The 15109-nt window shown below is 48.7% G+C and overlaps 1 protein-coding gene across 1 annotated transcript in view; it reads right to left on the reverse strand.

Moving 5' to 3' along the window:
- LOC104692291 (cat eye syndrome critical region protein 2) overlaps window positions 1–15109 on the reverse strand; it is a 100998-nt gene that overhangs the window by 25672 nt on the left and 60217 nt on the right. The window contains 5 exon segments of the mRNA XM_039571042.1: window positions 437–606; window positions 2947–2996; window positions 3607–3711; window positions 4203–4342; window positions 5047–5230. Of these exon segments, the coding sequence (XP_039426976.1) occupies window positions 437–606; window positions 2947–2996; window positions 3607–3711; window positions 4203–4342; window positions 5047–5230 (649 nt within the window).

Below are 15109 nucleotides of genomic sequence, written 5' to 3' on the forward strand. Positions count from 1 at the left end.
AGGACAGCTAAGCAGCCAGTGCCCCCTCAGCAGAGCCAGCAGAGAAACGGCAGTAAAGGTGGAATCACGGGCAGTTTGCATAGAAAAGCCAGGCTGTAAATCGCAGCAGTTCAAAAGCACAGAGATCCCCTGCTAGCAGGAAAGGGACACAGAACGTGGCTGAAGACAGTAACCCCTTCAGCCATCCTACCTATGCTGCTGTGCCATCACGAGCCAGATCCTCGAGCACCGACTCCAGCCCTGCCACAGCATGGGGGAGAGTCTTCCCCCCATTCACAAGCTCAACAGCCCCCACATCCGTGACGCTTGCAGGCTGTGGGTGGAGGGAGCACAACGGGGTGACCGGCTGCTTGGATTTAGCTCTCCTTCACTCAGCAAGCATCCACGCTCTTGGAAGCGGTCAGAGAGAGGTAAACAGGATGTCATGTCTCCTCACCTTCTGTGCAATCATGTTGCAGATCTCCGGCAGGAAGTCTTCACTCAAGAGTTTGTAGAGCTGCCTCTCTCTAAGGGAAGTCCTCTCTCTGAAGCTCTCTGTGACCTGCCTCCACTCCTCTTCCGTCTGGCACAGCAACCACCATGTCCCACGGCCAGGCCCTTGGGACCCTTCAAAAACATGAAAGGATGTTACCTCCACAGCAGTTATGACTAACAGCTCTTCTCGATCCCTTCCCTTCTCTCCTCAGAGCTCAGGAAAAGCAAAAGACACTGGCAGTGGCCACTGCTGTGGAAAACATTCCCTTTGCCATAGACCCAAATCTCTCTTCATGCACCAGAAGCACTGCTACCTCCCCTAGTGACAACTGAGAGTGATGCCAAGACACAGAGGAAGCACACAGGTGAAGAAATAATGGTGGCACATGGCAACACTCGGGTAGTGTGACATCCCTGTAGCAAGTCCACATTCCAGTAATGGCAGACTGGAGAAAAGAATTTAATTTGTTTCTTGTAATGGAGGCTGTCAGCCAGAGCAGGACATAGGGAAATGCAAATATCTGATTTAGTCTGGCAGCAGAATAAAGCCATCAAGAAATAATGTAACTTGAAATGAGCTTTTTTTTTTTTTTTTTTTTAAGAGCACTGCAAACCATTTCTGCAGTGAAAAAAATCCTCCTGCTCCCCACCAAATGAAACATTTTGTTTGCAGGCACTTGAAAGAGCAGAAGAGGAAGCGAAGGACAGGGTTCATCGGGCTGCCAGATGGGGGGGAAGTTCCAAAAGTTCACATCCCATCCCTGCTCGATCCAGAGTGGGATTGAAGCAGATCACCCACTGCTCTGAAGCATGTCCCAACCACCAAGACACTTTGAGAGCTGTTCCACCTTGTGCGAAACACTTGAATATTAATTGCAAAGGAAGGGCTCTCTTGCATTGTGGTTGGAACACCCACCTGGAGAGGGGGAGTGTGGTTCCTGCTCCACAAATGTTTACACAGAGCAGGGAAGCCTCATGGGTTGCAACTTGTATGCTTTTGCCCCAGGATGCTCTCTAAGCAAAAAAGGTTACGGCCTTTTTTTTTTTGGAGTGGGGAAGTCTTGGATCAAACACCTTCAGGCTGAGGGGCTTCTCAGCTCCCTCTAGACTTTTCTGGGGCTAACTACTGGCTCCTGGAAAGAAAGCAATGGTCATCAGCACCACTGGCAGATGCCATGCACCTTCTGACCAAATTTTCAAGCAAACTAACAATGAAAAATATAAAGAAATGAAAAGCCTGAACCTGACTCTGGGCCCTTTGTGCATCTGAGCTGCGAGTGGCTCCGACATGCAAGCTGTCAGGTTGTCCTAGGAAGACTGGAAAGCTGCAGGCTCCCTCCAGCACCTGCCCTCTCTCAGGTGCCTGGGTGCAGCGGCAGTGGCACAGAGTGAGCGTGCGCTGGCCCCAGGTCACAGGCCAGCCTGGAGCTCAGCCTGGCCTCAAGTGACTGCCCTGGGGACTGGTAACCAGGAGAGCAAAGGTCCAGCCATGTGCTGGTTCTGCTGCTCTGGCTACGCAAAGCCATCCCTTGCCCACCTGCAGCAGGGAGCTTACCTGCATCCTGCCCCCAAAGCCTGTACCCTTGCTTCTCATCCCCTTGCCAGCTGCCTACGGAGGACTCATTTCAATAGCAAACAGGACTAAGGCACTGCTTTGTGCCAGCAGAAGATTACTCTGCAGCTGAAGTGACACAATTTGCTGGAAGACAATGATCTGATAAAACCCCCAGCGCCTCACGCGCATCACTCCGGCTCTGCCGCCCAGCTCCGGAGCAGCCAGGAAATCTGAAGACAAAGGGCAAAGGGAAGGAGGCATGGGAAAGACAATGCCACCCTTGCCTTTTATTGTGAGGCAACAGGCAGGCTGAGTCCCTGGGTTTTGTGGGAGCCAGTGGATACACATGTATGACAAATGAGTCCCAGCTCCCTTGAACTCACTTTCACATCATGTTGCTAACTCGCTTTTTGCCTCGTTAACCCTTAGGTGGAACCCCCAAGACATCATTTACCACTCTCAGCCACCCACTGGGCACGAGGAAGAAAAAGTGAGGAGGATCAAAATGGTTCTTCCTTCCCTATCTTGGCATCACTGACTCCACTCTCTCCCCCAGCTGAAAAAACACACCTGCTAACAAGAGGGGTGTTTTTACCTCACCCCTGGAAGATTGAGGACCATTCACCTCCTGGTTTTTTAGGTGAGCCCTCACATTCTAGTGTATCCCAGTAGGTTAGGTTTCTTCATCCCAAACTCAGCCATGATAAAACAGGAAGCCTGCAGGTGTCCAGGCTCCCAGCTGCCAGGCAGTCTGTAACACAAACCCCTCCTTCCAAACTTGGCCCCAACCACCAGCAGAAAGACTCTCTTTCCTGAGAAAAGCTGGGGTTGTCTCTCAGGCATCTCTCTGGGTTTTGATAATTTAAGAGCCTTATTAGCTGGTGGTATCAGCCCCTGATACTGCAAAATCTCTTTACCATTTCTTATCTGAGTCTCATGGATAAGCAAGTTTTCTTCTGCCTTCTCCCTACCAAAAAAGAAAGAGAAGGAGTGATACAATAAGCACATTACTTCACATCACTGAAATGCAGCTGTTCCTGAGGAGAAGAATAGGGAACACCACAATTATTCAATGCAGAGCAAAACCATGAAAAGAACACTGCAGAACACACAGTTGAGATACATATTCACACATATATTTATCATAGCTTCGTAAACTTTTTATAAAGTGAAGGGTGCAGGCTGAAGTTTGGCAAGTACAGTATTTCAGTTCTTATGGGAAGCATCCCAAAATCTAAATGGACTCAAGTGGCCAGGATTTCTGGCTTCAAGCCACACAATGAAAGTATTCTTTATCAGGAGCAAATTCCCTAGCACTCCACGGTGGAACTGCATTTGAAGTGAGGCGGTTGGAAGAGTGATGCCCACTGTTTCACCAAACTTCCAGCTCCGTCAGAATTTGTTTTGGAGGGTGATCAAAGCATCCACCAAGTCTGAGCTTGCTTCACTTCTGAGCTGCATTGAAATTATGGCTGCACGGTATATACACACTTACTGGGGGAACCCCAGAAATACATTATACTTCCCTCTGGGAATGTACATATTTTACGTCTGTTGCAGGAAGAGCCCTTCCATACCTCAGCAAATTTTCCTCCAGTAGTTTTTTCCGCTTTGGAGGTCGCCCTCGTCTCTTGCCTGTTTTCCCAGGAACATTTGGGGTGTTTGTCTGCCCCCCACATCCCCTGAAAAACGGCAAAACCACCATGAAATATCTGCCGAGCAAGGGAACCGAGGCTGGCAGGACGGGAGAAGGGCACAGAAATCGGAACAGCTGCTAGGAACCCAACCAAAGGAGAGATTAAATCAGAGCAGCAACAGGACGGGGAGGGGAGAGGAGGGATTCCCACTGGCTGGGAGCCTGATCTGGGAGCCGCCGGCATGGCACGGAACGGTGTGGGGCAGACAGGCAGGAATGCGGTGGGGCAGGCAGCATCGCTCCCACAGCAGGCTCTCCCGGTGCCACAAAGGCTGCGACACAAAGCGCGGCGCGGGGCAGCTCCCAGTCTGCTTGGCAACTCCGGTCCCGCCCGCGCTGCCCCTCTCCAGGCCCCCCTGCCCGCTCCCCCCGGCACAACAGCAGTCAGGCGGAGCCCCCTCCAGCCGGGCTGGCTGGGCCGTGCCCCCCTCGTCCCTGCACCCAGACACGGGGAGGGGGATGTGTGGGGGCTGTTACCTGTCTGGAGCCAGCTCTCCGTTGGTTTTGCCCTGCACCGGGTCCTCCTTGTACATCCTCGTGCCGTAGAAGTACCAGTACAGGGCACCGCTGCTGTCCTCACCCAGCGGCTCCACGCGGAGGCTGTCGGCGTCCAAGCCCTGCGCCCACCGGGAGCCCCCCGCCAGACGGTGACAAGTTGAAAAGCGGCCACATTGTCACACAAAACATGATGACACCCCTCCGCAAACACCTCCCTCCCTCCCTCCTTCCCCTCCCACCATGGCACAGCAGCAGTACAGCTGCTCCTCCCGGCCGAGCTGGGAAAATGTTACTCCAGGGGGAAGGCGACGGTTCGCTCTCTGTCCAGGGAGGGATTTAGATTGGCATCTCTAATTTGAATGGCCTCCCTCGTTTTAACATTTCATCTCTGGTGCTCCTGACAGGGAAGGTCTAATTAGTGCTGGCGACAGTCACGCACAGCCCTGAGAAGCTCCCTCCCCCCTTCCCTTCCTCTACCCTCCCCCAGCTCCCCCAGTACACTTCATCCCCATCCTTTCATCTCACAGCATCCCTCAGCAAGGCAGCCGTCTTGGCTCTCACAGCCCTGCCACTACCATTAAAGCATCTCCAAATTCACTCTTTGCAGAAGGAGTAGCCAGAGAAGCCAATTTACTTAGCGACTCCCATGTTATGGATACATCCACACAGGACAAGGGCCCAAGTCCTGAGCAAACCAGTGCAAAGCATGGGAGAGGAAAGGGAACTGCTGACCCACTGTGACCCCTTCTCATCCCAGGAAGATTCTGATCTGGCCCAGCTCCTGTGGCCACACAGCTTCCCTCATTCCTGCTTCCTAAAGCACCTTGAGCAGGTCGAAGACATCATCTGCATCGAGGCGGTAGTCACAGAGGCGGTGCAGGATCTCCACGCGCGTGCGCAGGGGCAGCTCCTGGAAAGTGGACTCCCGCAAAGGGTTGGGCTTCCCTTCCTCCAGCTCCCAGCGGTAGTTGATGATGTCCTCCAGGTAGCTGTGAAACGTCTCGGATCTAACCAAGGAGGAAAAAGTCATACACAATTACTGTAGTTTGCCGTGTCCAGAAACACCTGGTGCACCAAGCAACTCCAACAAACACAACACAGAGACAGAGAGCACCTGAAGGAAAGCTGTCAGCTATGGTTGGGTGCAGCTCTGTCATTCACATTCCTAAACCACAGCAACTTCATTGCAACACCACAGGATTTCATGTTATACATAGACAGCTCTTTATACACAGACTGTTATTTCCTTCTAAGCTGAAAGGACGAGTCAAACATGGTAGCAACTCATCCCCTTTCTCTCCCAATGGGCAGTGCCTTGTGCTAGCACCAACAACCACCCTTTACTACAATAGGATGCAACAAAATTTATGAGCGTGGTCCCATTCCAACTCTTCCCATTTGATGTGGAGACCATTTTCTTCAGATTTCCCTTTGCCCCCCACATCTGTCATTGCCAAGCCCTGCTCACCTCTACTTCTAAAGAAATTTTCCATGCCCTGGTTCAGTGCCTTGAGACTTTGCATAGCTGATCACTTCCTCCCCACTTTGCTGCTGTGTGCTTCCCATACTCCTGTTGTGGTCCCCGGTCTCCTCTCCCTCCATCCCCAAAGGTGCTGCTGCTTTCTGCCTGTTCCTCCGTCGGTGGCTCTGGTGGGACATCAGCACAGCCCCTCTCACACACGTGGCTTGGACCCTGCCACACAGCAAGGCTCATCCCCAACAGGAATGCACCTCCCAAAAAGGAGTCAGTACAGAGGAGCCCCCGCTCTGTACTCTCCCTGATGATCAAGCTGAACACTCGAGCTCTTCATAAACATTACTACTAAAATGATCTTTCTCATTTTCTAGCTGGGTCACATTAAGTCGTACTTTCGCTGCCAGCAGTTCATCATATAACCCAAGGAAGCAGGTATTTCTTACCCTCATCTAGCACTGAGAGTGAAAGTCCCCATCTGATACGTATAGGACCACTGATGGAGCTTAAGGCTGAAAGAACTCCTGTCTATATTTTAGTGAGACTTAAGCCTTCCTTCTGAGTGCTCAAAATTCCAGGGGAGGGAAAGAAAAAGGGCTGGGGAGGCCATGTGTCCCTAACTATAAAACTTTCTGAAGATCTGTCCATATGACTTTGAGTCCTGAGACTTGCCAGGCTCGCTCAGCCTGCTCGAGCTGGGTACTCTGAGCACAGCAAAAGGGGACCCCCCCATGCCCCAGCCATTCTTGCACACACGGGAAGTCCATATGCCAGCAAGAACACCACTGGGTACACATTCCCACCAGCTCTCAAAAAGGCAGCTCCACTTGATAGGTTTTTGGCACAAGCAGATTACTCTATATGATTAATGGAACGGCGCCAGCACTACAGAATTGCATTTCCCTGAGAAATTGCTAACTTCTACAAAAGCTATTATATTTTAACAAAGAGGTAGAGGAGTGTGATCCAGCTGAAGGAGGATCATTAAAAGTCAACAAGAAGTTAGCTATTAGGCAGGGGTCTTTATGCATTTGGTAAAGACTGGATTTCTTTGCAAGGACCATGACTGGACAGTGACTGGGAGAATGAAGGAACAGATGCCTCAAGCCACGTCCACCTGGCAGCGTTTCCCTTCCTCCTTGAGTAGAGAGAAGTTGATGCTCCCACCCTGCAGATCCCTCCTCACCAGCCTGCTTCTTTCTGACGTCAAACGCAAGCTGACCTCCCAGAGATATCTCCCCTCACCACATGACTGTTACCAGCGCTCTGGTTGTCTTTAACAACAGATGCTTGAGCATACCTGGACCTTGTGCCCTCAGAAACCTGGAGTTTGCTCCTTTCTGCCTGACACAAGCAAAGCATCAGTGTTCCCAAGTATTGTTGTTTCACCCCCACTAATACCAGCAATCAGACAAATGTAACTTGAAAACAGTCCGCTATGCTGACAAAGTTCAGTCAGAAAGGGAGGACTGACTTTTATGAAATGCCTCAGAACTGCCTCAAGTAATAATTTTAGGGTAAAAATTACAGCAAATATCCTTTTTTAAAGTGAGATATTCAGCACACAATACACCTACCTGAAGTAGCTGTGCATTCCTGCAGTGTCTTTCTCAAATACCTCAAGACCTAACTTCCAGCAAGGACTTAGATTTGGGAAAGCAGGCAATAATATATTCCCTTTACAGACTTTTTAATGAAGAGTGCTACTTGATCCCACACCTTAAATGTCAGGTATTTACAGAAGCAATCAGATTAAAATAAAGAAGAAAAACAAAGGAAGAAAGGCAGCTTTGATTGTCTTCCAGAACAGAAATAGTGACGAGAACATCTTCTCCTGGAAGCAGGAAAACATCATTTGTATTTGGATGCTTAGTCCAGAAACAGAAGGGAAATGACTGCAAGCTCTCAGACAGCATTTGAGTTTCAGTCCCCCCCAAGTTCAGTTCTTTAACTCTGTCAGAGCTCAAGGCAGAAGATGATTTCACTGAATTGATACAGAGGTTCTGGCTATTTCCAATAAAATTGACTGAAAAAGCAGTTTCCCTAAGATCCCGAATAACTAGTGGATGAAAACGATTGCCAGGAAGAAAACACAAAAGTAAAAGGGTTTTATCTGCTCCTATTTTTTTTTCTACCTAAAAAAAAAGGAAGGCATGGATCAGACAGATACTTTTACCACTTGCATGAGTTCACTTATCTTGCTCTATCATTTTGGCTGCTCTCAAAGAAAACTGATCCCGGAAGCCGTTTAATTCCAGAAGATCATTTGAAATCTTTGCCCATGTAACTCCCTTTCCCCCTAGGGATTGCCTCTGTTGATTTAACCAATTTTGTTTTAGTTTGGCTTTCACATAAGTGGCTAACACTAGAAATTTCCGCCATCCACCTGGTGTTCAATGCACTACAAGCTCTGTTCTTAAAGAGTACTTTTGAGTTCCTATCCCCATCAATTTTCAAAGACAGCTACTGTGCATTTGTCGCTTTGAATAAGGATAGAAATGAGAACCAGAGATGGGAAACAGATGTCGCAAGGCATTCCCAATCACTCTCAATCTTACCCAATTTATATTTTCCCTCTTAATGGGAACCGACCTCTTTTCTCCAGACAAATGTAGGGTGTTCGTCTTCACCCTGTCTGCCACACCTACACTTAGTTTCACTTATCCCACCTCTATTATATTTCCCTTTGAAAAAGTTTCTGAAACAGCTCCCTTGGTTTGGAGAAGAAAATCTGCAGGGAGCACAGCAATCTGTGAGAACCCTGCCCTTGGGGTTCTTCCCTGTGCAAAGCAGAAATGCCCAGGAATAACTGTTTAGAGTTACCTGTAAAATTCAAACCCAAGAATCAAAGAGGCTGCATCCAGGAATGGAATGACCTGGATACAGTCTGTTAAACACCCTTTTTTCAAGCTCAGTAGCAGGACAGCAATACACTTGCAAGTCCTACAGAGTCTCTGCTGCAACTGAGAACCTCCAAAAAACTCTTTTGTAAGAAGAAGACAGGAAGGAAATCACTGAGCTAAGGAGGCAGATGTATCTCTTCTCCAGAGGTTCTCAGCATCCCTGGGACCTGTAAAAACACTCGACCAGTGGAGGCAGTGTTAGGTCAGTCATATCCTTTTCTCTACAAACTGGAGCATTCCCAAGGAGGTTGAACTGGTATACAGTCACATTCTGTCTCAGGGCATGTATCCAAAGGAAAACCAACCCTCTTCCGAAAGTAAACTGGGAGTCCTAGAAACAATTTACAAAAAAAGTGTGAGACCACGGGCCACGACTCTCACCACATCTCAACCACTTCCTGATGTACAGCACCAGCAGCTTCCATACAGCTCATTAACCAAGGAAAAGTACTACAAAAATCAGCTACAACAGATCAGAAAAAGTACCTCAAAGAACTCTGCAACTGTAAAACTTCTCCCATCCCAACTTGACTAGTACCATTAATATTTCATAAAACGGAGATAAAGTTTCCCTCACTTGTCAAAACATCCCTTGCTTTGCAGCTGCCCCCTGATGTGCGAAGCAATTTGGATAGCTGTAGTGGGGCAGTGGTGGAATGGCTCATGCATATCTATGTGGTACACCCCACATGGATGCAGACGATTTTTCGAGAGCCCACTGCAATTCTTAATCTTATCCCTGCCTACGCTCTGAAACCACAGGGTTGTTGTCAGAGGTCCCCATCTTTTTTTGCAAAGATCAGAAAGGAGGTCAAAGCTGAATTGCAACTGTGGTTGAAAGTTTTAGTCGTATGTTGCATATACAGAAGGAAATCTGGGGCACTGGGAAGGACACGACCTAGCACATCCGTGTCAAAGGGGAGGAACAGCGTCAGACAATCCACAAGAGTACCACTGAGGCTGCAGCTCAAGTTGCCTGTGATCTTTAGCAGCAGCTGCAAAAAAATCAGGGCATAAAGAAGATGGAGCAAGTTGAGGGAGGGGCTCCTCTCCACCATGGGTATCAGCGCCCCGAACAGCCAGAGAAATGATCCACCCCTGACAGCTCAGCACCGCAGCCCGGCCATCTGCTGCCCGGCTGCCTCCCAAAGAGGGAGGTTTCTCTGTGCTCCAGGAGAGGGGAGCTGAGGACTCCTCCCCCCGCCTGGCCATCCCAGTGCTTTCCCCTGCTCAAAGGAGAGGCACCTTTCCCACCGCCTGGGTTTTTAACGCGTGGGGTCATGCTCTGCTGTCACAAAAAGAAGCTTGGCCAGTGCGCTCGTCACCGTGCCCGGCTTCCTAGAGGGGCTCCTTTGGAGACCTCAGGAAGAGAGGGTGAGAATTTCACAGAGTTGACAGGATATATGGAAAAATTTGGTTGGAGCTTCTGGTGTGCATGCTTGGGAGGGAACAGCTGCACCTAGAGACCCACTGGGACCCTGTAGGAGCAAACTCAATGTGAAATTCCTTCTGAGCAAATTGGGGCTGGAATTATGTGTACAGACACAAGTGCTTATTTTTTTTATCCTCATGCCCAAAGGAAGCGGAGTCACTTGTGCTTTTAGTTTTAAAGACTCCAAAGTAAATCAAATCTTGGCTGGAAAACTGTAAACAAAATCAAGCCAAACAAACAAAAGCTAAACCAAACACTGATTCAGTAAGAGAGTCCCCGTGTCAATCTGCGCTTCCCGCAGGCAGCATGCCATGGCCCAAGTGTGGAATTACTGTCACAGCACATTGCCCTATCTGGTCTACTGCTGCCAATTTTTTTACAAGCCCTCCCCCCACACATCTCTTAAAAAAAACCCCTAAAACCCACCCCTCACAAAATCTCTGGTCCTGTGGGAGTAAATATTGGATTAAAGGAAACATTAGAATAAGGAGTTGAAATATCGGAGACAAAAATTTACCAACGAAGCTTGGACACTGCTGGCACACATGAATAAGCCTTCTGAAAGTTTAGATGCCAAATAATTGCCTGGACCCACTAGCTAGAATATCTATCATGCTGACAGTGTTTTAAGTCTCTTGTTTCATTAATTTACAAAATGCAACGGCAGAGTAAATACTGGCATGCTCTTGAGCTAAACTACTGGAAAAAAGGCAAGCCTGACCTGCATCTAATCCCAGACAGTATATTGCTCTTGAGATTAAAACCAAGAACCCTGACAAAACCAGAGGATGACAAGAGAGCAGGAACAACAACAGACCTCTTGCAACTCCTGCCCAAGAGTTGTATGTGGGAGGAACATGGAAAACAAGACAGGGAGAGCTCAGACTTTCTACCAAAGACCATTTAAACGTAAATGTAATTACTCTTGCAGTTCCTATTACAGAGTTAGCCAGTAAGGGAAATAACAGAGGTGATACTTCTCTCTGGTAAAGGCTTTAAAGCTAAAAAAGACTTGGATACATTCAGCCACCCAGGACAAGTGTTGCTTTTAGGAGGTTCTCAGCACTAAACGAAAATAGACTTCTTGGACATCTAATTCACAGCACACAAGAGAATGGCTTTGCCTCTGTGATCTCTCTAGTTAAATGAAACAACAAAAATCTAGGTCTTATCAGAACTTACCAGTTTTATAATGGAATTAATTTTATGGACTGAAGATATTTCACCTTATGGGCTGGCACCTTTTAAGTTCTGAATTGGAAAAAGGCACCAGCTTGGTGTTGGGAGCCACTCAGGTGTTAATGAGAGCATTAACTGACAGATGGCATTCAAGATATTTCTCGCCTCTCCAATGAAGACAGCTTCTTTGCTACAGCAGAGATCAGGAAAGCTTAATTCTTAACAAGCATACAATGCTTTGGCACAAAGGCAAGCCCTCTGGAAGGTAATGGGAAGGATTCAGGGTTTGCTGGGATGACCTCAGTCAAACATCATTAACAGGGTCTGGAGAAGCAAAGCCTATTTCAGAAGAAAAAAAATAATGTAAGGGCCCCCATGATCAATCTATCGTGGCTTGTCAGAAAGAGAAAGCTTAGGCTGACCTTAGAAGCAATATGAGTTACTACTACCAGCCTGACCTTGAGCTCTCATGTAACAATGGAGACCTTTTTTTTACTGTATTAATGAGCTTTCTTATCTGAGGTGGGGGAGGAAGCTTTATGGACCAGCTTGTACTTCACCTTCAATTTACCCTACCGAGAAACTAAGTCAAGCATGATGCAGGGGGAAAAAGACACTACCCCATCCTTCAGGGGGAGAAGAGGGCTGGAGAGGAATCCCTCCAAGCCCTGCATGTGCAGCTGGCTCAGAAAGCACACGAGCCAACAGGCAGCATGTATTCCTCAGACCAACTTGTCATCAGGGTGACCAAACTGCCAGAGGCCCAAGGGCCATGAGCACCCTGAAGGGTCTCTCCACAAAACACTTCATTGCAGCAGAGCAAAAGGACCAAGAAGCTGGAGATCCAGGAAATCATGACCTTAGGCTTTAGCAGCCACATTCAGCTGCACCACTGATGGGGACAGACTTCAAAAATTCCAGCCAAGGACAGTCTAGAGGGAGCAGTAACTCCACAGCACACTTGTGACAGACCTCAGCAAGGTCCAACCCTGGCAGAGCTCTTGTGATGAAGGAAACAAACACCCAGGTACATCCTGCTTTTCAGGGCCTGTTTTGAATCATGCTTGGAGAAAACCTGCGGGCCTACTAGTGGCTGTGAACAAAAGGAGGACAACTGACATTAATGGACCCTGAATGAGATCACAGTGTGTGTGTGTGTGGGGGGGGAAACTTCAAATTACACTGATCAGACCTCCAGAGTGAAGTTTCTCCTCCCAGAGTTGTAAAGACAGTGGAGATTGCTGGAGCACAAGACCATCACAAGGCATGTACAGGTCTGCCTTTTGTCCCCCACGGCAAGCCAGAACCAGTTCTTTGAATGCAGATATTGCCCAAACCTAAGTAATTCTGTACCTTATTCTTGCCAATTCTGTGTGGCCATCAGGAGCACTGGCAGTGAAGGGGAAGAGAAAGACATCTCAAGAGTTAAGCAGGTGGATGGCACTGGGCTCTATACACAAGGACATTTGTCTTCACCATTGCTGAACAAGGGAATAAAATCTTTCTGCATTAGAACCATTGTTTTGTTTCAAACAGAAGGACAAAAGATTACCTAGTTAGCAAATGTTAAGTAGCAGCAGTTCTTCCCTAAAATAGTCTGGCCTAACTCCTGGATTTGGCAGTCTGAAACATGAGCAACTGGAGGTTTCCACATCCATGAAAGATACACACCCATGTCTTCCACACGAGTAAAGGACAGCAGAGTAATTTCAGCACCCTAGGAACTCCTGCTCCCTGCTCCTCATTTGTCCATCCCATAACTCACTTCCAGAACTCAAATGTGGCAGAGACCAGAGACCGCCCCAAGAATACGCTGAAGCAATGCTTAGAGAAGACATCAGGGTTCTGGATTTTCCTCCAAGCTAGGACAGGAGGTTCACCAGCAGAAGGGCTGCACAACCCTGCTAAAGAAATCTGATTTACAGGGTTGGATGCTGCGGACCTCCCACCCGAACTCCAAAAGCGTTCGTCTTTAGGAGAGGGGAAAAAATCATCTACGAAAACCCACGGCTGCCAGCAGTTAAGAACACTCCTACTCCTTGTCTTCCTCCATCTTACCCTGAGCAATCTTCCATGCACTCAAACCTGGGGAGGCTGGGAGGGGAGCTGGCAGACATGCTGTATCCCACAGAGAAGCAGAATAGGAACAGCTATGGAGCGAGGCAGTGTCTCCGGGGAGGCAGGGAGAATGGAGAGCTGATGTGGGCTGTCTAGTCTAATAAGGGATCACACCACAGGAGCATGTGTTGGCTTGACAGAAGCAAGTGCAGCCACTTAACCTGGGTATGACAGCTGAAGTGGGAGCGTTGCTTTGCTACCCCCAAAAAAAGGGGAGTATGAAGGAAGGGAGGGGAAGGCACAAGGTCACCACAGCTGCCCACCCATCAGGAACATTCCAGGTCTGCTTGTCCAGATTTCTCACCCCAGCCACAGCCTGAGCAACCATGGAAGTTTCTGGCTTGGGCTCCTTAGCACTAGTAGAGCATGCTCAGCAAGTCTTGAACCAGATGGAGGTGCCCTTTTACCTCCCCTGAGCTGCTGTGTGCTGCCTTCCACCCCTTTTCCCTCACACGAAGGACAGGAGGCAGCAAGTCCACTCCTCCTAAGGAGGGACTGAAGTCATCTCACACAGCAGTGTGGCAAAAGGGCACGCTCTGATCTTCCCCAGCTGCCAAAGGCCCACGCTTCTGCAGTGACTTGGCTCTTATCTAGCAACAGCCCTACCAATGACACGGCTGCTGGGGGTGCTGTGTTTGTTATTTTGCTGAGAAAAGGCAGAAAAGCAGCAGAGATATCAGCACAGATACAGCACTGTCCTGCACTGGTCTCTTCTGGAAAGGCTCTTTCCTTAGGCTGGCAAATGCCAGGGACAGGCAGGAGTGCTGAGATAAGTGTCTATTTGATCTTTTTTCCCCCATTCACCCTGGATTTTTCACTGCTTTATGTTCCCAAAATGCCAAGGCAGCTAATCAGTGCTCTGTGACCCCTGTTAATTGGGCTGTGTGAGAGAAAGGCAGCACTGGCAGGAGAAATCACACATACCTGTTACTTTGAACTGTCCCGTCATATTCCCTCTCCCTGCTTGCAGGAGCTCCAAGCACCCTTCTGTGGGCCAGGGCTGCTCTATTTTCATCACCATCCCCAGGATCAGCAGGAGGGGCCACAAGTGTTTCGTGCTGTGGCCCTGCCTCTAACACCTCAAAGTACAGGGAGGCAACAAAGAGGCATATTGCTGTTTCTCCTTCCGTGTGAGAAGGTGAAAGTCATTTTAGGTGAAGGAAACACAACCTGAAGGCACTGATGGCCCTTCTTTCACCTGTGCCCAGCTGCTCCTCACTGCCCTTATCTGCCTTGCTGTTTTCTCCCTCACCCTCCCCACCACAATGCCAGAAAGGAGCGAGCAGATGCCCAGCATCCATCTCCCCATCCCAAGAGACCAGCAGCTTAACATGGCCAAGTGAGCCAGGGAAAGAGAGATTGGTGTGAAGATGTGAAACATTGGAGGAAAAAGGGGTTGGATTTGCCAAGCCTGGTGGATTATGCAGTTCTTGGAGGATGAGGAAGACACATATGGTTAACTAGATGCATGCTGGGTGCAGGGGCCTGCATATGTTTTTTAGGTAGGAGCAAGGGCTGCTTGTGTGTTTTTGTTGCTTGGTTAAGGAAAGGAAGAAATAGGAATATGAGTCTCAGCGAAACCAGAGCAGCCAGAAACATCCCAAACAACAGCTGAAGGTACATGGTACCACAGGAAGAGAAAACCCTGGGGGCAAAGGGGATAGGCAGGAGGATACAAACACTGCCCAGTCAGATTCAGGGAGTACTAATGGGATTAAAATAAAATGTATTTATCTTCCAACGCTAGCTCAACCCCTCCTTCAAACTCAGTGAGTCTTTG

Source organism: Corvus cornix, chromosome 1A (assembly GCF_000738735.6).
Source record: "Corvus cornix cornix isolate S_Up_H32 chromosome 1A, ASM73873v5, whole genome shotgun sequence".
NCBI lineage: Eukaryota > Metazoa > Chordata > Aves > Passeriformes > Corvidae > Corvus > Corvus cornix.